This window comes from Antedon mediterranea, chromosome 5, assembly GCF_964355755.1.
Source record: "Antedon mediterranea chromosome 5, ecAntMedi1.1, whole genome shotgun sequence".
NCBI lineage: Eukaryota > Metazoa > Echinodermata > Crinoidea > Comatulida > Antedonidae > Antedon > Antedon mediterranea.
Window position 1 is genome coordinate 23,750,036 of NC_092674.1, and position 24,481 is coordinate 23,774,516.

Consider the following 24,481-nt stretch of genomic DNA (forward strand, 5'->3'; position numbering starts at 1 on the left):
AAAATATTTGTCTTTTTGTCAACTAAAAATAAGTAAATGTGAGCATGATCATTCAAAATATGTTCTATCAAACACAAAATGAAAATAACACAGAACCAACACAAATAATATAATCATTTTGAAATTTATTTAGTAGGCCTAATTCCTAGCAATGATAAAACATTAATAAAGTAAAATTATCTATTCCTTGGGAAAGATTATTAAGGCAACAATTAATACATGGTGTACATATTATATTTCTCCCGCCAGAAATCATAAAATGATTTTATATAACTTTTTAATTAAAGGGGGAATAATTACAGTATATTCTATAATCACAAAGAAAAACGCAAAAAGGGAGCAAAAGAGTAAATGCATTTTAAAATTCTACAAGAAGTTCCGCAAGAACGAACAGTGGAAGACAACACTCCAACTTCTAAAATTTGCTTAACATGTTACAATGCTACTGGTAAATCTGTACTTTTTACATAAAATATACACACATTATCCGTAACCCAATGACAACTTTGAAAATAGTGGACATTTCACTACTATAAATGTAAAATTATTCTAGTTGCACCAACAAGAATTATTTAGGTTAATATAATAATTGTTTCGTATTTTCTCAAAACCAACCTCACACCCGTCCCCTTATTTAATACTCAATTTTGGGGGGTAGAAGCTTAGATCCAGAGGTCGTATTCACCATTCACATTTAGACTAAAGGACAATTTACACAGACAGTAAGTGGAAAACCGCGTAGCTTGTCCCACACAGAATCTCTTTTTATCCTGAGCGGGTTTCCTCTCAATCGCCTGTCTTTGAATTTGAATTTTTTTGTCCGCACTATGTTTTGTGTAAATGGTCATAAAAAATAACATAGATTCTATACTTTGTTTTACCGCTTACTGTTACTGCTTGTCTGTGTAAATTCACCTTAATGGAAATACTTGCACTTACAAAATTAAGTTAAGGGATCTTCTTAAACATTTACTGAAGTCACCTACTAAGTATTTAAGGGAAATATCTCACTTGAGTGTGATTGGTGAACCAAGGGCATTTAGCGCACAACGATTACGAATTTGGTGGATCCCAAGCCAACATTTAAGTACCCAATTTGCATATTTGCCATAAACTGACAGCTATAAAAGAACAAGACCTTATAATATATCTGCATTTATGCGGACATTCTACATTAGTTATTTCTAATAATATGTGGAAACCATGGAAACTATACACAAACATTTGTTTTTTTTTTCTCCTGAAAACATAATATTTGGAAATTTTAAACCCAAAACCATTATAGTTTGTAGAAATTGATGCCTCTATCAATTTTGCAATTTTTTTTTTTTTCCATTTTTACTTAGAGGAATTTTTCATTATATAATTACAGTTTAACAAAAACCTCTAGTTTTTTATATTTTTTTCATTAATTTATACAAACATAAAATATTAAGTTTATTCGGTTTAATTCACCATTTCTTGGGTGAAGTTGTAACACATATTTCTATGTGGCGTTCCGTTTTTTTTTTCCAATTTTCAAAAATTATAATGAAAATTCTGATCATTATAGCATGTAACTTAACATACATCATTATCGACCTCAAATTTAAACTTCGACCTTGAATTTAAACTTCAACCTTGAATTTAACCTTTGAACTTAAGTCTAATTTAGTCTTAATAATAAAACAATCCTTTACTGTTACACTTTGTATGTAATTACTACATGATTAAGAAATAATAAAAATATACAAATCAAAAACACACAGGTAAACAAGACAACCACATTTTTTTCCATCAAAATTTTGATTGCAACAGAAAATAAAATTAACAGTAATTTCAGAATTTAAGTATTCAACAAGTAACCCTAAAGTTTAATTAAGAAATCAGATTAATCGTTATCGTACAAACATGCTGAGTTAAGTTAATATAACCGGTTACATTTACTTACTGTATTTAAAATTTAAATTCACTTCACAGAAAACAAAGAGAAGGAGAAACAAAAAATATGACCAATAATATCAAATCTTCTAATTATCATAATATTGTATTTATATACACCAAAAATAAATCAGATATAAATATATTGTTAGGCTAACGATGTTTTAAAATGAATAATACATAATTAATAACCATGCAATCATTTAGAATTGCAGCATCCAAGATAAACGATGATAGACTGTTCACACCTAACGTAGTAGCTTAACTAAAATCCTTAACTTATATTAATGCAACAATTAACATTGTTTACTACCTCAAAGTATGTCCTGCCGTTTTTAGCTTTGCATTTGTGCTTACAAACGTGCAACGACTCACCTCCAATTGGTTGTGCAATTATTTTTTTTTTCCGCAAAAAGTACAAAGAACTAGAATTTGTATCAGGAAGAGATTTTGAAAATGGAACTGTATGTGCGAGAATAATCTGGCACTTTCAAATACACAAATAAGTTCGCCTAGTGGAAAACAGGCTTTAGACTATATTTTGTATTTTGTGCTTGCACATGACCCCATGGGGGCCAAATTAACATCAATGTCTATTTTATTTGAATTTATCAAGCTATATATGGGTACAGTACTGTTAGTTGGATTGGGGAATGTACTGAACTGGTTTTCTAAGCTAAGAGCCTGTGTTTTTCTTGATATGCATTTTTAATCTATTATAGCATTTTACATTTGACTATATAAAAGGATTTACTGAGTTTTTAAATTAAAACACATGAAAAAAACTATTTTTTAATACTACAACAAAGTAGATTATGAAGGCATGAACATTTTCATTCATAATAATTTTAAAATTAACCAATTTATAGGTGTACAGTTTTAAAGTATTTTAAAAATGTTACTTCTTACAATTTAACAATTAGATGGACTCTGGATGGTTTTATAAAGTTAATTTTTTTGGTAAAAACCAAATAAAAGTTCAGAATTTTACAATTTTCAAACAGAAATCACAAATTACAAAAACAGTCAAAACCGTTTTGGAAGTTTCATCATTGTAACACCAAGCCTACTGTGGAATTGTTGAGTGTACCTATTCTACATTGACTGCACCTTTAAATTGATATATTATTTTACACAATATTATTATTATATTATTTAACACATTAATTAGCACAAGAGGTGAATACTGATAATCGCTTTTTGAATTATATGGAAATGATAATATTTTCCTGAAAGATTTTCGGACTTAAAATAAATGCATACGGTCTCAATACAACACCTTTTTAAGATATCAAGGCATAACCTGCTGTTGTAAGAATGCTTTATATGCATCAGCGCACAAAGCATTGTATGTAAATGAAGAATTGCTAGCAATTTACACCTCGTCTATCTCAAAGCATTACTAAAAGCAGATGATTAAAAACAAGTTGCATTTATCCGTCACGTACACATACATGCGATTAATGTTTTAATCTATCACAATTTGTCATCGGTTGAATTTTATGATTTGATGACAAAAGCATAGTCTAGTGGTAGTGATGCAAGCGCTATTTACTGTACCAATTGATTGATATTTCAAAAATTTATCACAGACCAAACCGCACCGCTATACAATCTGGACTTTTTACATCTCGACTCATCCAAGTCGTCATCGGTTGAATTTTATGATTTGATGACAAAAGCATAGTCTAGTGGTAGTGATGTAAGCGCTATTTACTGTACTAATTGATTGATTTTTCAAAAATTAATCACAGACCAAACCGCACCGCTATACAATCTGGGCTTTTTACATCTCGACTCATCCAGTTGGTACAACTTTGGCCATCACACCTGCCGCAATATATCCACATCCTTGGGACGTGATCAGATATATTCGTTTTATATCTTTTAACGAAGGCAATCGGTCATGGCTGATGAATATGACAAACACGCAAGAAAATTCCATTATTGTTGGAAAAATGATCGAATAAATTTCATTTGTTGTATCATTATCAGAAGAACAACCACCAATCAAATCTCTCTCCACTTGCATCGCAATGTTGAATTCCAATTTACAATCCCAGCAGAGGGGGTAAGTAAGCCATACTGATTAACTTTCAAACCACATCTGAGATGCTTTCAAGTGGAACGCCCTCAGTGTTTGGTAACAAGCAGAATATTGACCCTCAATTAATTGTTTTCAACACTCCTCATTGCTTTTATCTTCTCTTCATTGTTTCGACTCCCTCTTGTCGCTGCTTGTCTTTGTATCAGATCCTTTTGTGGCTTGGTTATTGTTCCCAGTTGCTTTTGATTTCTTCTCATCTTTCTTGTTTGGCTTGCTGGCTGGTTTGTCAGTGACACTTCCTCCCTCTGCTCCTTTTACTTCATCATCAACCTGTCAAAAAATTAATGCAGATTTGCTTTTAAACTCATAGTAGTGAATTATAAATAAAATGTATTACAAATGCCATAACATTGGCTCACTCGCTCCATGGTTCTGGCGGTAGAACGAGTAGAAAAGGCCTATAAACCGTAGGTCCTGTGCTCATGTGCAGAACCTAGTACATCTGTCGAGACGAGTAGGGGCTTACCCTGGTGTACTCACAGCCACACATAGCCACTCATCATGAGTCATCATTAGGGAGCCGCACATCCTTCATGCGACAGTGGGTTAGGGTCGTAGCCGGCATGAGAAATGAATAAAATGAAAATGAAATTAAATAAATTTAACAGTACAAAAGCAGTTTCTTATCTTAAAAGTAAGATCTTTACTTACATCAACTTTGAAATCTTCTAATTTTTTGTAGCTCTTCAATGCACCCTGTAACTTAGGATTAATCTGCAACTGTCGCTGGCGAGAGTACTTCAGGTACGCCCAGAATTTTTCTAATCCATATAGTTGGCCTGAGGCAAAAATGAACAAAATGAAATTGAAAAAAAAAAGATTTACATTAGTATACAGTACGACAGGAAAACATTATTAGGGGGACACCACTAATAAGGAATATACAGCCTTCTTTAATTACATTTCGTGTTTTTTTTTAATAATGTAAATTCAACATACCTGCTTCGTAGTCTCTAAGCGTTTCCTCTTGAAAATCACTAAAGATTTCTTGCCTGAACTTAACCTCTAGGCCATAGCTGTAGTATCGGAACAAGCACTCTAGTCCATAGCGGTAGCCATGTCGACCATCTTCCACAGCCAAATTGCGGAACTCCTGGTACATTTTGCGGTTGAAGTTTTGTCGCAGGAAGAACGACCAGAATCTAAACAGCGTGTTCATCTCTTGCGATTTGCCGATACCAAGTTTCTTTCGATCTGTAATCAAAATAGAGAATTAATAGAATTGAATGAGGTAGAATTTCTAAGGCCCAATAAAGTGACCCTTAATAGGGGTTTGGTCTTAGTGTTAAAAATATATTTCCTCACATTCATTTTATAAGGTGTTTGCAAAACAGGGTGTCCCAAAGGGTTAGGGTTAGTTTTACTCTGTCCAGGATTCTATTTAATTCTGGCATGGAGCGGTCTCTCTAGACATTGTTTGCACAGCTAGTACTCAATCACGATTTAAATCTATAGAAGGTTTTTGATGCGGTTATCCCTTTGTTGCTCAAAAAAGCTATACTGCAATTAGGTACAGCGTCAGAGCCAATTTGTGAAAAATTTCAAATTTCAATAATGTAAATCAAATTCATACTACAGTAACAATTACCTTTCAGGCATTTCTGATGAAACTTATGATATGCATGTTGTGTAAAATTGTTGTCTTTTAGTAATTCATGAGACGGATGCTCAAATTTGGGAATAGTCAGCGGCGTGCCATAGCTACTACTTATTGGAGCACCTTCTGATGGAGAGCTGTAAAAACGAAGATGTTACAAGTTTAGATTTAAAAAAAAAACAAGGAGAATGGTTGGTGTGTTAAAATGCTAAAATCAGAAACTCCAAAAAAATTAGACGTTTTCACTATTCACATTTAGGCGAAGGGAAACACTTAAAATTGTCCTATGACTACCATTTTAATATAAGTGAAATACTTAATATTAGAAATATACCACTTAAGCTTGCTAACATTTCCATATACTTGGGGCCCCGTTTCCACAGCCAAAACAAACATTATTATTACTATTAGGTAATTAATTAAAAAATAAAGTGTGCATGATCAGTCATTACCAAACAACCAAATGGCCAATCACAATGCAGCAATTTGTCCTTCAGGTCAAAGGTTAAAAATTCAATCTCATTTATCCAATTTAAATGAGATGATTATCAGTTAGTTTTTCTCAAGCGGAATCGGTTAAATCCTGTTGCCACAGCTAGTTTGTCGGTTCGATTTTGACTGTGGAAACACAGCCTTAGTGTAAGTAAAATATCTATTGTCTGATTTCTTATCTTATTTTTACAGTGTGAATATGCGTTTTATTTACATACCTAGTTGAGGTAGTACGTGGCCTATGTTCTCTTGTGTCTAACACCCAACCCACGTGACTTTCAATGGGTGGGTTGTCACTATGTTTGGTCTTGCGCTTTCGAGGAGTCTGAAATATAAACATTATATATTAATATTACTGTAGGGCAATATCAATTGATACCTGAATAAATTCATTTCAAATTTCCATATTACTAATTCCCAGTACTATTCACAGCCAAGTGGACTAGGAGTTGTTCTCATTGGCAAGTCAACCTATGTATATCTAAATGATAACTGGTACATGTAAATACTTTTTACTGTGTATTATTTTACTGCATACTAAAGTCAACTTTTTCAATACTGGACAACTTTGTGTATATACTTGTATTCAAAACAATATACTGTAGTACGTTACAACCTTTCAATAAATACAGACTCTTAAAAATATTTTTAAAAACACCATATAAAATACATAAAAAGATGAAATAGAGGATTGGGCTGTTGCTAAAGCGGCTAGTTCTGGATGGTAATTGTGATATTTGGTTCCTATCTCCCATGACTCTCAAAAGAATGGACTTTGCTGGCCTAATATATCTTGTTTTCCAGAAATTCTGGTATTCAGAGTGTAGAAGCGTTTGGCAAGTCTGGTTTCGGTCAAGTTTCCGGTTCCTGGAAGAGTTCAGTATTAGCGATTTTGACAATACTCCGAGAGTCAAGTATTGGCGAAGTCGACCACAAGTTTGTCACACACAATTACGTACCTTCTTATCTGGCGGTTTAGTCTCCTTCATGACTGGATAGAAGCGGTTTCCTTTACTCCTCGGCGTCTTTGGCGTTCGAGGTACAGTTGAAGATTCTGGTACAACCGCTGGTAACGAACGAGCAACATCCACTTTGGGAATTGCTCCACTAATTTCAACTGTGAATTAATTAACATAAACACAATTAAAAGTGATAAAATACAGTAAAAATTGTACCAAAATACTTGGTAATTGTAGACCATGGTAGTCAATGAATTCTACTGCAAATAAAATTGTATTGTAATACAACATTGTCTATATAATGCATGCATTTATTCGAGCAAATAAATAAATGCCCAGGGCATTTAATCGAGGGGGTGTTCATTCAAAGCAGGGCATTTATTCAAATAAATACAGTAGTGAATTTTAAATCATTTAAAACCATTGTCATGTCTGAATCTGCCGTAACTGAATCTTTAGCAAATAACATTTTTCTTTGCTTACTTGATTTCTTGGGTTCTGGGCTTTCTGCTTCTACTGGAGGTCCAGGAGGTACTTCCTGCTGCTCATGTGATTTAGTTGGTGTAATACTATTGAAATCTTCTTTACTTATTGTCATAATTTTATTATATGATATATCAGCCTGCAAAAAAACACATATATATATATAGCTTATGATGCAAAAAATATGGACCAGTCAACTCGAGATAGTCACAAACTAGAGAAAATATTTGAATTTTCAATTATGTGATGTTGTTTTAACTACATACAATAAATAGAGAGGTTTCAATTTGTGATGACCTACGACCTAGGCACATTGTGTCGTAGGTCATTGCCTAGAATCTGCAATGTCATTGAGTGAGAAAACACATCCAAGGTAATTAACATGATGTAATTAAGTCATAGGTCATCGGAAATCAAATGCTTCCTTAAAGTACCTATAAGCATTCAAGCCAGTATTAAAAATAATTATTATTAATAAATACATAAAAAAAAACTTACTTTTGAATAGTATGATGTGTCCGTATACGCATCCTCCCAGAGGTCACTTTCATAATAGTAGAGACCGTCATTTATGACTTTCGCCAACGACGCTGTGATCTTGGATCGTGGAACGTGATATCCTGTGCGATCACCACCAGGATGCTTTTTGTAGCACGGCGGTGTCTGTGTCACGATGATAATTTTATTGACTTCGTTGTCGGACATTTCATAATCTTCATCATCATCTGACCTATTAAAGTACAAAAAGCCAAAATGGTTAAAATGAAAAGAATTATTAATTAATTTGTGAAAACAAGAAATGGATATGGACATCTTTAACAATGAAGATTGTCTGCTTCAATTGATATTGCAAGAAGTTATGGGTTATCTGAAACCATCCTGCACAAAGCACAAAAGTGTAAAAGACATCACAAAAATGTAGATGGTTGTTTCATCCCAAACACTGCCGAATGAAACCCAATTTAAAACAGTATTTCTTTGTACACAATTTTCTTTGTATAGTTCTATATATTGCATATGCCTTGCTCTAAAGCCTCATCTAGTGTAGACAAAAAAAGAAAAAAAAGTTTGACAAAAAAAGTGTGCCCAAATATGGTAGTGATATGAGATCATCATGCACATCACATTTTTTTGTCACATAGAAAAAAGGTATAGAATAATAAATGTAATAATCAATGACAGTTTACCATTCAGAAAATTGATTTTTCCTGCCAGTAATGTCTGTTAGTTCTTCATCGAAAAGAAATTCCAACTCTTCTTGATCCCCTGTGTCAGCTTGGTTAACATTTTTCTAGGAAAAAAAGTACAAACTGCCTAGTCAAGAAACCACTACATAATTGGATTATTTTTAGAAGGTTAATAATATCATAAGATACTGATTTCATGGTTAATGGAGTCAGTAGAGTTGTGGCTTGGTGGTTATGATGTTTGGCTACCAATACAAGGGTCCTGGGTTCAAGTCCTGTCATATGTCAGGATTTGTTCTAACGACAAATTACAACTTCACTCCCAAAGACAGATAAGACTTTGTTTAATTTGTGAAATTCTCCACACTGGCCTGACAGTGCATTTATTTTTTATTTTTGTTGATAGGTGTTGAAGAACAACATATGATTCAGGTGGAATGTCATCCTGAGATGAGTAGTGGTAATTAGTCTTGTTTATTTTATGTCATTTATATGTAAATTTGTTACTTTCTATGGACCAGTGTTTCCGAAATAAAAGATTGAATGAATGAATGAATTATCCAAACCCCTATTATAGAGACAATTATTTATGTATTAACACTACTGCCAACCCCTATTCAGAGAACACTCTATTAAAGGATGTGTTTGTTTCAAAGGTGTCCACTTAACAGAGGTTTTCTTGTAGTGAAAATATTTTACTCTGGTTTCAATTAGTATATTGATATGTTGTTTACTGTAGTTTACAAAGACAACATCTGTCTATTAATACCTTTGGTTTATTGATGCTTGTCGTCCGCTGCCTCCGCCGGACTTCAGTCCATGTTGATGGTTCTTTTTCAGGTGCACTGGTTGATAGTCCAGACGTCATTGTTGTATGGTTCGATTCTGGTTCTTCTTGATCTTTTGACTCTACCACTTCTGCAGTTTGTTCAGGATGGGTTGGCGATACTGGCGCAGATTCTGAAATGAAGGAAGAAATTATTTAGAACAAAATAATCAAGCCATTTCACATCCCAGTATTAAGCCCGTCTACACTATCAAGCTTGTAATGGTGATGTCATATCATTACCATATTTGGGCATATCACTACCATATTTGGGCACCTCGCAATAATTCTGTCAAACTAGTTTGATAGTGTATACAGAACTATACGTTAGAAATAATGTACCTATTTGAAATTCACAATTATTAAAAATAAAAAACCATTTCAGATTTCAGTATTAGGTTTATTTTCTAAAATTAATCTACTGCAGTTGCTGCAGTAACTACATTTGTTTACTCTTTAACATGTTGATACAATTATATTGGAGTCCTTTTTTGTAATCATACGCATCTTTATTGAATTGGTGATCTTATAAACTTCTACATTGAAACAAACAAATCAGAGCTCTGTCTACACTATCAAACTAGTTTGACAAAACAAGTGTGATGTGCCAAAATATGGATGTGATATGCTCAAAGATGGTAGTGATATGACATCATCATGTCCATATATGGGAACATCACATAAAGTTTGATAGTGTAAACAGGGCTTTGTGCATTTCAAATTGAAGAATCCAAGACAAACCTGTATCATGTGGAACATAAGGATATGGTTTTCCAGGCACAAATTCAGGGCTATCATAGTGTAGGTCTGATGATATGGCTGGCAGGGGTGTTCCCTGTAGTATCCACTGTAGAGGATTATCCCTTCTTCTTAGCTTTGTCTGATCCGCAGATAACTCCACCTGTGTACTATCTTGCAATGCCTGAAATACAAAAAATTTAAATTTTAAATACAATATGTTGTATAGTAATATTTGATGTAATTAATCAACCGATTTTATCTTGAATGTTAACAGCTAGGCTATGTCAGATTTTAGCGGCAGGAGAAGAGATAGAACAGCTATTATACAGCACACTTTACAGTGTGTGTTCCCTGTCATGCAATATTTAGGCCTACCACATTCCAACCATTTCAATTAATGCATGACACATGATTAAAAATCAACCAATCAAATGGCAAGGATTCACTTATCGCAATAAAGTTCCCCAAATCAATCAGGATTATGAAATAGGCTTTGACTTAAGTATGAATAACTGTTCACTATGTTAAAGGTATAAATAACCACAACAATTTCAATAGCCATCCAAAGTATGAATAGCCATCTAAAGTATGAATAGACATCTACTGTATAACCAGTATATATAAGCATAAAGTTCGTATAAGCAGTATAAATCCATCCACTTCAGTGTACATAGTAGTAGCTACATATTTTTACACTTTTTTTGGTAGTAAAACAGCAAGTATTCATTCTCTAACTCAGAAAAGATTTATTCAGAAATTGATTTTACTTACGCGTACAATCAGTGCAGTGTTATTTGTTAAACTTTGAACTCGTTGAAAACTTGCTATGAGACTTAGTGGTAAAAATCCTTCTGAATCCATCTGCACAAAAAAAGAATACATTGGATATGTTAATGTCAAACAGGGTAATAATCATTGAACCAACAGAGTATGACTTAAAGGAATAAAATATTTGATAATATACTCTGATTAGGATCAACTTTTTTATACTTTTCTAAGGCAATACAAATATTATTAACACAACATCTTACCTTTCTTCTAATGAAAAGATCTTTAACAAGATTCTCAACACTAAAGTAGTATTCTCTGAAGAAAATAAAAACACATCGTGAAAGTACTTAAATAAATGCTAAAATATAATTTTTTTTAAGATAGAGCAAAACACAAATTTTGAATAGTAAAGAATGTAATGTATACCACTCTGACCTAATCCACTAGTCTCGCTAGTACAGCCTCAGTTTACCCTTGTCTAACAACACGATAAAAACTTCAAAAACTACTAATGTATCGGTCACATCACATTTCTGACATACACAGCCCCTCATGATATTCAAATAATGCGCTTTGGAATTTCAACTTATTTTACCACCTTGACTAACTATTCAAAATCATTTTTGTTAGAATTTTAATATAACTGAGTTGCGCTATTAGAGCATGGAATTAGTCATTATGCAGTCATTCAACAAACAGTGACCCAACAGTCTCATAGGCAAGTGGCTGGTAACAATTTTGTTTTCAGTCTAAAACTTACATTTGATTTTTGACATAGTCCAATACAGTTTTCTCGTCTGTAGTTGGTGCTAGGTTTGTTGCATAAGGCTGGTAATAAAAGGTATTAAACGGCGGTGGTGGTGGTGCTGCGGCGGCATACAGAGGATGACTGACTGCTTCATTTGTGGCGGCTGTGTAATTGGTAGCAAAATCTTCTCCATCCAGGTATTGCGGTTTGTAATAGGTCTTGTTATACTGAACAGATTCAGATTCTATAAGACAATAAAACAGAATGGTTAAATCCTTTGCTTATCCAGTAGAATCGGTCCTTTTGGGCAATGGACAATTATATTCAGGAACACGTCTATTAAAGGGGCACTTGTATTCAGGGACACGCCTATTAAAGGATTATTATATTCAGGGGAAACCTCTATTAAAGGGGCACCACTTTCTTGAAAAACTATATGTTTCTAAAAAGAGTTATATGAGTTCAAGGTGAACACTAGGGCCAACCATTATACAGGGACACCACTATTAGGAGAGACTTTTTCCCAAAGGTGTCCCTAAAGCGTGGTTCCCACTTGCGACGCAAGGACGTAACGCAACGCAAGTGAATTGACCAATCACAAGCGATGGCTTATTTGCTTGTGATTGCTAACTGTCTATAACGTCGCTTGTCATTCGTTAAAACGCTCGCGTTGCGTTTACGTCCTTGCGTTACGTTCTAGTGGGAACCAAGCTTTAACATGTGTCCAAATATGGTATTGATATGCCCAAATATGGTAGTGATACAACATCATCATGTTCATATATAGGCACATCACATTTTGATAGTGTAGACAAGGCTTAAGGCTAAAGTTGAAATTTCTGAATTAGGTTACAATAACATTAACTGCCTCACCTTGCCAACTGTCGCTCCTTGTGGATCCTCCCCGGCCACCTCTACCTCGTCCACGACCTCTTCCCCTACCTCTTCCCCTCCCTCTGGGGTAGTAGGATCGTCCATCATTACTGCCACCACTTGGGCTTCGTATTCTATCAGATCTATTTGAGCCTATTAAATTATCAATAAAAAAGTTCATATAATTGTTACAATTATCGCTCACAATAAACTTAATTTAGTTTTTAATACCGATATCAATGCCCTACTGTTACTATTCAATTTTAATCATGTCTTCATCATTCAGTTTAATGAACATACTCAATGAATTCAAATCGTAATTTTAAATAATAATTTAATATGGTCATTCATGTACAAATAATTACTCTGCAATTCAAAGTTAATATTTTTAGATAAGGGGTTATCTTATTTTGTGTTTAGGTAAATTTCAGCAGGGAAACTCATAGATTTCTACGGCAGATACTGAAAACACCCCTATTAGGGACAAATGGTTTAGCCTAAATTTGCTAATTAATTTATGATCTACAAAATTCTAGTAAATACGTTAATACCATTCTCGTCCTTGTTTTTCACATCACTCTGTTCTTTCGTATCGCGCCAATTTGAATCCCTCCAGCTTCCTTCTCGCTGCGGTTTCTCCCGCCAGTCTTTACGATCTCTTGTGTTTTCAGCTCGATCGCGAGAATATTTTGGGGAGTTGTGTCGGGAATCCTTCCCACGATGCCTCATTGGTTCTGGTTCAATTTGAAGAGGTTTCCATTTTTGTTTCTTATCGGCTGAAAAAATGTAATAATTTCATTAGCGTCTAAAAAAAAATTCAATAAAAAATAGAAATTGTTCGTATTTTTAGAAGTGGAAAAAAAAGGTGGTCGCTAATTGGAGGTGTCTTTAATTAAACTTCATATGCAGTTAAAGGTGACAGTGAGTTATTATTTCTATAAATAACTGGCTAGGTTAAACAATATTCATAATGTGTTGTTTTATCTGTTGTGTATTACTTTTTATTTTATTATCAGTGCTCTATTTATCACACCTGCAATGTTCCCATACAAAATTCAATGCCACGATACAACTGCATGATACCTCGTTACTGATTATGGAATTAATATTTGTGGCAATAAACTAAACTATTTAATCATTAGTTTTGCGATGTATAGAAACAATGATATTTATTTTATTTTATGTCTCTAGGCACATGTGGCCAAGGATTACCAATAGTAAATTAATCACTGTCCTATCAGATAGGTGGTAATCCCCCTGACAAAGGGGCTATTCTGTGAACCAGTTGTCTTGTCTCGAATGATGAACTGGGTTCTTTAAAATTCACACTGGTTATAACTCTGTGCACTGGAACTACAGTTTATAATACTTATTTGAGAAGACTTGTTCCTCAACCAGAACTAAGAGCGATTGTGCCTCAAACCGATAATGTTGGCTCTTTAGGTACGGTAAACGGCATCCCTGCCTTAACCGCTTGTCAATTTGACTAACTCATTTATTAAACGATTGTATGATATCTTTCCACTGATTATGGACTTTTAGTGGCAAGAAACCATTGTCTATTTAATCATTAGTTTTGCGTAGTATAGAAACAAGGAATATTTAGATTATTAGAATAGAAAAACAATGTAGTTAACAACCAAACATTGGAAAATGCAGAGAATGACAGGTGACATGTTATTTAAAAATATTTTGGTCCTTATTGTAGATAACTAGATATTTTAATAAGCTGTTGTGACTTTCATTTTCATTTAATTTATTTGCAATGCCATCAATTAACATAAAGTATAAAACATCAAGATAAATATATTAACATCTTAAGCTCTGTCTACACTATCAAACTAGTTCGACAAAAAAGAGTGATGTGCCCAAATATTGTAGTGATATGCTTAAATATGGTAGTGATATGACATCATCATGTCCATATATAGGCACATCACATTGAAATTCTTCAATTCTTTCACAGGAGGTTTCATAGCATAGAGAGCTTTAAACATTAAAAACATTGATAAAAAATCAATAACTTGGGAATAAATTATGTTAAAAAGGATGCACAAAGTTGTTTAAAAGTTAAGTTAAAACAACTTAATTGCCAATGTTATTTCTTGAATATGAATGTCATACCTTTTTTCTTTGCAGCTGATGTGTTTTTCTGCGCCGCATCAGGTTCAAGTTGTAGCTCTGCAGCAGCTTCAACTGTTTCTGCAACCTCTACTTTCACCTCCGTCTTCTTGCCTGGAGAGTTTGGTACAACCTTGCCACCAGGTGAAACAGGAGTTGGTGCTCCCTACAAAAACAAAACATAAAATAAGTTTAATCATTTTTTTAAATTATTTAAAAAACAAATTTGTTAAATTTGATTGTCAGTTTAATATAATGCGCGCGCAGTAAGAACTCGCAACATCTCTGAACAAAAACAGGCCTCTCGGGAGACTTTCCACAAAATAGTATTCACATTATGCAAACCTGGTTACAAGCTACATTTTGCATGTGAAAAGGGTATAAGATTTATGAATGAATCAATGAACAATACTTACATCTTTCACCTTATCCAAGGTTGGCCATGAAGACAGATCATTGAAGTCACTTGCCTACAATGCAAACAAATCGAATGGTAAAAATGTATAATGAAAGCCTTGATCGCACTAGACTCGTAGGTCATGGGTACTTTTTACCATTGTCCACACTAGATCATCTGCCAGGTTAGTTTTATCAATATTTAATGGCAGCTTTGGACTTCAGTCCAGTGCGATCGAGTCACCAGCCTCCTACTAGCTTTTGGCCAGAGCATATTTACAAATCATAGAAAATTCACTTTGAATTGAAATATTTTATTTATACTAGGCGACCTCTTGAGAGGGCCCAGTTATGATCAGTGACTGTGATGTACTAGTACACCGGGGTCATCTTCCTACTCGTCTCGAAAGATGTACTAGGTTCCTTAAAGTGCACATGAGTTACACAGGACCTACGTTTTATAGTCCTTATCCAAGAAGACTTGTTCTACCACCAGAACCATGGGACGAGTAAGCCTTGAACACTTGCCGATGTTATGGCCACTCACTCACTTTAGCTTCTAACAACAAATAAGCCAACAAAAACCCACTACTTACCACATTGTTAATTTTACCAGCTTTTACTATGGATGCTTTGGGTGATCCTTTCTTGTTGTCATCTACAGAAATCAATAATTAATGAAAGTTAGTACACAAGTCTGTATGTTATAAATGGTACTGTATATCTGTGTTTAGCAGACTTAGCTTAGGAATGTTTAGAGTGGGTGGTAAACAATTGTCGTATTCGATTTAGACTTCCACCGTTGAGTACAGTTTTTCCGTTGAGTACTTCTTTAACGGAGTATTTTGAGCGTTGAGATTGTTCTTAACGAAAAAGCTTTCGTTGTCAACGTTTTCTATTCGACTGACTTTCTGTTGAGCACAAATTTACAATTCGAATACAAAAAGTACTCAACGAATCTTTACGTTGACAACGAAAGTTCCCAATCGAATACGACAAGTTACATTTACAATGAATACAAAACATTCACTATTCGTTATTATTAGAACATTATTTTTACTCAATTAATCCATTGTTTCCATATTGAAGATAATGTTAACGTAGGTGAGGCCTTTTAACAAAGTGTGCTCATGAAAATGTACGTCATCTCAATGCATTTTTAGGATTTGTATGAGCAGTTTGCAATACCCCTCTACTCTACTACTATACAATAGGTGCATGTTAAAAGAAGAAAAGGGAAAAATACTCTATATCGCAAAAATCATTTATTAATTACAATATTATTTAAAATATGCTAGGGCAAGGATAACCGCATGGTCTGTTGTGTACACCTGATTAAGTTCCCACTCGTCAAATAAACAGGTTTCAAACACAGCATGTTATCTTATCTTATCTGCCACATACACAATAGTAACTTTGCTACTTGTTTGTCCCATTGAAATATCTAGTCAATTATATCATCACAATATATTTACTATCACACAATTTAAATGACCCATGAGGTCACTGTTTTAAACGGTTATTTGGGTGTACGAATTTAACAGAAATGAAATCGATATAAAAATGACTGTATATTTCTAATATAAATAGTATAGTACTGTACTATATACAGTATGCAGCAGAAACAGATGCATGAGCATTTATACATTAAAAGATGAAATAACTAAAGAGTAAAGACTGGAGGGGAGATACTTGTTACTTTTCAAATTCTGCTTTTAATTCAATTGACCAAGGGAATCCAAAAGGAATTGGTCCATTTAAAAAAACCACAAAAAAGAACCGATCTTAAATACTGTTTCAAAAGCCGCAATTGATTCTGGGTTGATTATCAAAACCTGTTTTAAAAACGGTTTCCGTTGAACAATTTTTAGATTCTACGCAATTGGGACTCAACTTGACCTCACCAGAAGGTCACTCACTGAATAGCGCATGCTTTTGACCACTCTGTGTGGACACTAATGCCATCAATACACAACCAACCACTAACTATCATTAAATGAGAAACTGGTTTAATTTGAATGAGTAAATATTAGACTGCAACAAAACACTGAAAACCAATTTCCAATAACGGCGTTCTTTTGAATTTTTTTCTATAGAACTGGCCCTAAAAATTATTTCTTGTAATCACAAGGAAGGCCTACAGTATGATACAGTCATCTAGTGTTTCATATTTTACGCGATAAGGAGTGTCCATTCACTGCTGGGCAGGTACAGTACTGATAATCCACTTCCTGTATTCAAGAGTTAATAATGTACAAAACAAGACTAAATTAGTAATTCTAGTAATTTTGTAAAAACAATTCAGCTCTGCATGGGAGAAATGGTCCTCATTAAAGAACTCCCAATGATTGATTTATAGTAATGTATTGTTGATTTTAATATTTTTAGTTATTCAGTCTTTTTTTCCCCAATATTTTCTGTTCTGATGTTTCTTGAACCGCACTGCATACAGTATTGTGAGTGATATCAATTCATAAAAGTCAAACATATTGTACTTTTTATCAATTGGCAAAACATCCTCACTATTTGCTCTTGTTTAATGTTGTCTAGGTCTAGCCTATCACTAAGTGTTTATTTGGTGTATCTTACTACAGTCATATTTTTTTTCCATTTTTAATAGTGCTTGGGATGTGATTTACAGTATTCTTAATCTGGCTGGCAAAATAGTTTCGATAGAATACTGCTCGAATATTGTTATTTATTAATTTATGCATTTTTACAGTAAGTATTTTTTTGTTGCTACTAAGTAATGTGCTACAGTACATAAGCCTTATTAACTGTACTGTGGAACATGCATTACAATGCTCCTATTTTTCCTATTTTTTTAAAATTTAGTATATTACACAGAGGCACCTTACAAGATGGAACCACCTTAGCTTTAAGGCGCCTCAGATTAACACTGAATCATTATATTCAACAGTGTATTAATTTTTTTTTTGTAATTTATTATTAATTTTATAATTAATGATTTACATATAATTCAATGCATTTATAAAACTTGAAAACTTAAAATTTATTATTATTTTAAATGTTCCTAATGTTTTCTATTACCATATTGCAGTTCAATGATGTAGAACAATATGTTTCCAAAAACTGTTCTCATTTTCCTACTTTGTAAACATATCAAAATAAATATGACATCAATAAAACTGTGTTTACATGCGTTCAATATGGACAATCATCCATTCAATAGACTTAATATATTAATGTTAATACAATATTAACAAGCACATTAAATTGTTTGATGTTGTAATTGATCCTTCTATGAATTGCACGCTACCAAGGGAATATTTTTCAATTTTAACAGATTAGAAAGAAAGAGCTGTTTGATGAAAAATAAATAAAAAGATATACTGTATAAAATTATCAAAACTTGCATTGAATTTTACAAATCATTAATTGTTAAATGAATAATTTATAGATTACTACATTAAAAAAATGTAATACTGTATACTGTTAACATAATGATAGTTATGGTGGTAAAAAATAGGAACATTGTACAGTAATGTGTGTATCCATACTTTGAAACGCAGCATTTTCAAAACAGGTAAGCTAAAATTTCCTTTAATCAATTATTTATTAACGAGTAAAATGATAATTTTAGATACACGATTTAATTCACATTTGTACAAAATGGAACCAGCACAAATACCAGTAATCTACAGTATCAAAGTAGCCACATACTGTACAGATACACGTGACTCATGTAAATTTGAAATTTCACTGATTAATTTAACTGATAATAATTGTATTTATTTAACAATTTTTGTCTAGGCTAGAGAAAGACTATAATACCTTCATTCGATTGGTGAGGCATCTAGATTCCAAATACATTTGCTGGCCAGAAATACTTGAAAACGAGCTACAATATGGACAAGTCACAATTTCACACTCTCACTCCACACATACAGCCTGCATCAATGACTGGCTCTAGTAAAAGTTGAAGGGTCACTATTGGTTATGCATGAGCGCATCCTGGATTATCACAATCAGCAAGTACCAGGGCCGAGTGAAATAATCAAGTAAAGGTCGTTGGGGTCATAATAAATAATATCAATAGACAGATAACACTACTCATGATGCAATAACACTCAAACAACATGTCGTTAAATTTTAATTAAAATATTGATTGTAATTATGCATTCTGAAAAATTACGATTGAATTAAGGGGACAAGAAAAATGATTAATTTTCATAATTATGCAGACTCATTGATGACATTATTGTGTTTGTTTAGCTGAGTAACGCGGCAGTGACCATAGCCTAGGTAAAGTCCAGTAGCGTCACACTAGGCACAGGTGTCATTTTTTCAAGATTTACCAGATTAATTAAGAACCAGTTATTGACTTTTTAAAATAAAGAATAAAATCTATTCACATCAAAATATTCCTCAAACCTAACCTTATAACAATTATAATTTGTTGATTAAATAAAATATATACAAATATGTATTCAATGATTTTCGTTTATATTGCAGACTATTTTTTTCAATTTAGTAGAATTTTTAGTTTTGTTTATTTTCAATTCAAAATATCAAAAACAATAAGTTTTTGTTAAGCGCACATACAGTATCTAAGTGCTCAAGGCGCATTTGAAAAACCAAAGGAAATCTATCTATTTAAACCTACAGTACCTAAACAACTAACTACTATTAAAAACCCACATTTTATTTTATTTAAACCAGCAAAAGTTCACATAATGACTAGAACATACTGTAACTCACAGGTGTGTGAGGATCTATTGTAACTAGACAATCAAAAGCAAAAATCATATGCACTTCCTATATAACAGGTTATTCATTAAAATTAGGTCATAGATTTTTTATTTTTTTTTTATTTTTAAAAACCTTACAAAATGTGAAAAATTGAAAATTCACACCGATGCCAACTATATTTTATTTTTTTTGACAGATGACATCTGAAGTTTTGAACTAAAAAAATTATCTATGCAACTACATCCTGATAATTAGCATAAATCATACTCGTCGTAACTGTATAAGGCCATTTATAGTGCAAATTTATATAAATTTACAACAGGATTTCCTGTCTACTCAATAAGCTTAACTGCTGCGTAGCCAAATACTTCTTCTATCTATATGACCCATTTCTCTTTAAAAAAAATTTATTATAGAATTTTCTTGAATGACAATCATATACAGTAGCACCTTCACAAGCTCAGAAATAAAAAACAATTCACATTTTGTATGCAGTGGACTATTGTACATGTGACGGACAACAACGTTTCTGTTGTAAAGGAAAGTGAACCGTGTCGAGCAGCTATATCAACCAAGTTGCGCTCATTCACGTGGCCATGACCGGGCCATAACACAAGGAATATAGCCTACTCCTTCCGACATGGAACCCTCTGAAATCTCTGCCGATACCAGTCTTTACTTGAGGATCTGAATTCCTTTTCAAATTTACCAGACTTTGCGGAAAACCAGACGTATTTGGTCAGCCCAAAGGTGACCGAGAGTGGACTACAGTATATATATATTATTTATTTTTAGTAGCCAATGTGAACGTTCATAATCATATTATTATTGCGTGCTTAACTAGTAGTAACGGATCAATGATTTTGTGCTTTTAAGTTCTCCAAGAAAACGTGACAAGATTAAAGCTGAAAGAATATAAGTACATTCCAATAATGGAAATTTAGCAATAAAATTGTGTGATATTTGGAAACAACAACATTTATAAATAGCCTCTCTCCAATTACTTCTACTGTACAGTATCTATCAGTAGAGCCAGGAAAGAAAATGCAAACATACCAGTCCTGGTTTGGAAAGGTGGATGCAGTCTGCAGAGTTACTATTATAGTATTATAAGTTGAGGCAATTATAAAATTTTAAAAAAGCCATATTCACCTGTTTTTGGTGCAACTGGTTCCTTAGGAAGTGTGCTCTCTTTCTGAACCTTGACTTCCTCTTTCACAACCACTGGTTTCTCAACTACCGGTGCCGGGGGTTCTTTAGGTGCTGCCGGTGGTTTTACTTGAGGTGCAGAAGGTGGGAGTGGCGGTGGAGGAGGTGGCGACACAGGCTCAGACGTAGAGGATCTCTTCCAGGCATTTACTTTGGGTGGGGGTGCATCTTCTAGAACCACTTTCTTTGAGGAAACCTTCTCAATAACCTCTTCTTTTGTAGTTTTAACTTCTTCTTTGCCTTTCTTCTTTTCAGCTTCAATCCTCTCTTTTTTATCGGCAACATCAACTCTTGGTTTCTTTTGATTCTTGTGAAAATCTTTACCTCTTGTTGTTGCCTTCCTTGGTACAGATTCTTCTTTGATCTGTTCTTTTAAGTCAAGAGGTGGCACGACATCATTCTGCTGTGTCTTGTTACGGTGCCATGGGTTGACCTTTGGAGGAGGTGCTGCCACAAAGGTTTTCTTTGCAGCCTTTTGATCAGTTTGTGATGCATCTTGGCAGTTAGCATCATTTTTTTGGCCCGCATCGACATCAGGTTTTACGTTCTCTTTGATGGCATCTTTGTCAACTTGCTCAGGAGACGTTATTGGGCCTTTTGCTTCTGGTTGGGACGTGTCATAGCTAGGCTGTGTGGCCACTTCAGCCGCCATGCTTGTTGAAAAGTTTATAATAAACTGTATAAATGTATTCAATTTCCCCTGTTCAAACACGCCAAAACAAGCAATGATATCGTATCAAAGTGTCTGTAAGAACAAATTTTTACATAACATTGCATTTGTACATCCCAATTTGTTAACATTTAATACTGCAGAGCATTTACCATTTAATGTACTGTATAGTACAGTAGCAATAGTATTATAAAGAACTGATTCAAAAATTAGTTAACAAAATTAGTTATTTCATATTGTAATTTATAATTGTGGAATGCAGTAGATGAGAAAAAAATTCATTAAAAACAATGAAATCATTGTTTATAACAATAACATTTTATTGATGTAGAAACGAATGTAATGTCATAATTTTCGCCAATGTACTGTACTGTAGCATAGAAAATGCTACATAATACTACCTTGTTGCTACAAATTTTATAAAAGGAAGGATGTACTGTACAATTACTCCAAATTACAGTAAGACTGATCTGCAGTAGTTATTGTTAAATCAATTATTTTAAATGAAACTTTTGTAAAATATCAATATTATTATTATCCCGATTTTTATTCATAAATATTGTAGCATAATTAATGTTTTATTGTGTAGGAAGGTCAATGATAAAATAATGATTTAGTTTATGGCATTTATTATAATTTAGATTTTAGCATTTTGTTTGTAATTCAGTGGATTTACAATAATCAGTAATATCGGTGGTTCATGTATACTTACCGGTAGTACATGTATTTACTTTGGTGAAAAACTAACTTTTTAAATAATTTTGTATTTTTATCCAGTAACAATATTTAATTTTTGTATATTTTATTTAGTGTTAATTAATTATGGGTGTAAAGCATTTATTTATTTTGGGCTTGTGCCTATTCTTGCTCATGGAAAATTATAAATAATATCGTAACTATTAATATGCACTTCTTGTATTTTGCTGAATAAATATTAAACATACTGTACTATCTGTAATTCTCTATCTACATTATGTCGAATGAATAAACACATAAAAAAAATCATGCAACATTTTGTTTTTAATTCGGTATGTCAAAGGTACATAATTGATTGAATGTTCTGTAAATTCTGACACAGAATGAAACTGACTAGCCGGTCTTCTATAACTCATTACCACTATAAAGTACTATTATATTATTATTAGTCACATCCCCTTCCTGAAAGTGCAAGTCTAGAGAAGAAGTAGTAGGTAAATAATTAATAAATAAGGAAAAATTATTATCTGCATTTGTTCCTATGCAATTAACACAATACAATGCTACATTTAATAGACCAATATACCTATATTAACAATCAGATCCTTCGATCAAACATAGTCTAGACAGGTAGGCTCAAGTTAGCTCAAAAAGCTAGGCCAAGCCTCGATTTTCTCCTCACTCTCTTTACATACAGAAACTTTAATCTCACAATAATTTACATTAAATAAATAAAATTGTGTTCTTCTTCCTCTCGCTAACCTACTAGAAATTAATTATTATGTTACGTAAGTGAATTAATATATATGTATATAACTTACTTTATATTCTTTCAAGCTAAAATCAATGAATACGTAGAACTTATTTCACGATCCATTCAATATTTATTGTTGATGGCTTTTCACACCGGCGGACTGGGGACACAAGAGAAGTGTGAACTCGCTGAATTGCACGCCTCAGAAAAACTGCAAATACTATTCACTAAATTCGCGTCTCTTTAAAATAAATTTCAGACTTTTGTGCAAAATATACATTCAGTAACATGAATCGAGCTCACTGGTATTCTGGATTTAAAATTTTAATTAGATTTTAGGCAAAACACGGCGTAAATATCGCTACTTTTTCGATCAAAAGAGCTACGCACATGTCGCCATTGCCCAGGTAGAGACTGAGCATGCGCGACATAAAAAATACGTCACATAATTAGACTTTAGTCCAGACATAGAAGCCTAACTTTGAAGTTCCTCTGAATATAGGCTAAGCTTTATAAACCGAACAAAACTAAAGAGGGCAGCAAACAATAATTCAGCATTGTGAGAGGGAAAGGGAGATTGTTTTATACAGTATATCTATTTTTTTTTTTTTAATTGAATTACTTTTCGCGCCGCGGCTCTAGCCAGCTATGTCCCAGGAGGACACATTCATTAATAAGCTGTTTCAATAGCGGTAGCTTTAGTATCTAAGGCTGACAGTTTTGTGAATTTGGAAACTCGACTATAATTTATAGGTAGCTGCTGGACCCAAAAAACGTCTGGGAGAAGAGAGTCTATATGAAAGCCTTTGCTGATAATACAGTATTATTGAGATGTAGACGGAAATCTGTAAAATCTTGTTCAATAAATAATAACTTCGTTTTTGCTGTCAACCAGGCCGGTATTATAATAAGTCACTGTCAAATAATCATTCGATAATGGTCAACACTTTATTTTGGCTCTGTCAACATAAAGGGAGGTATTTACATGACAATGACTTTCTTTTGACTGTCAATCTAGGCCAATGTTATAATAATACGCCGTCAGATATTAAATCATTGAAACAGTCCTGGTAAATTTTTTTTTTTGGTTATCAGATGCCGTGTGGGGGTCCAATCAATTATCGTCAGAAGGTGAACAATCAGTCTAGGTAGCAGCAGCAGATTATTATTAACGCCTGCTCCATTAATTAATCCAGAAAAAGGTTTGTACATTATCTA

The 24,481-nt window shown here is 33.3% G+C and overlaps 1 protein-coding gene across 2 annotated transcripts; it reads right to left on the reverse strand.

The window, feature by feature from the left end:
* Positions 1-23,822, reverse strand: LOC140049952 (la-related protein 1B-like). Of its 2 annotated transcripts, XM_072094904.1 has the most exons (21): positions 23,331-23,822; positions 21,087-21,888; positions 15,818-15,879; positions 15,242-15,295; positions 14,829-14,991; positions 13,256-13,480; positions 12,705-12,857; positions 11,844-12,075; positions 11,344-11,398; positions 11,084-11,173; positions 10,313-10,493; positions 9,515-9,705; positions 8,746-8,849; positions 8,057-8,288; positions 7,559-7,697; positions 7,076-7,233; positions 6,335-6,441; positions 5,616-5,761; positions 4,967-5,221; positions 4,679-4,806; positions 1-4,297 (listed from the first exon to the last, which is right to left on the reverse strand). In XM_072094904.1, exons 2-21 carry the CDS (start codon positions 21,793-21,795, stop codon positions 4,130-4,132), a joined length of 3,552 nt encoding a protein of 1,183 aa, XP_071951005.1. In that variant the 5' UTR covers positions 21,796-21,888; positions 23,331-23,822; the 3' UTR covers positions 1-4,129. The 2 variants fall into 2 exon arrangements, with proteins under 2 accessions (XP_071951005.1, XP_071951006.1); XM_072094905.1 differs by lacking the exons at positions 21,087-21,888; positions 23,331-23,822 and adding an exon at positions 19,017-19,167.
* Between the last annotated feature and the right edge of the window lie 659 nt (positions 23,823-24,481).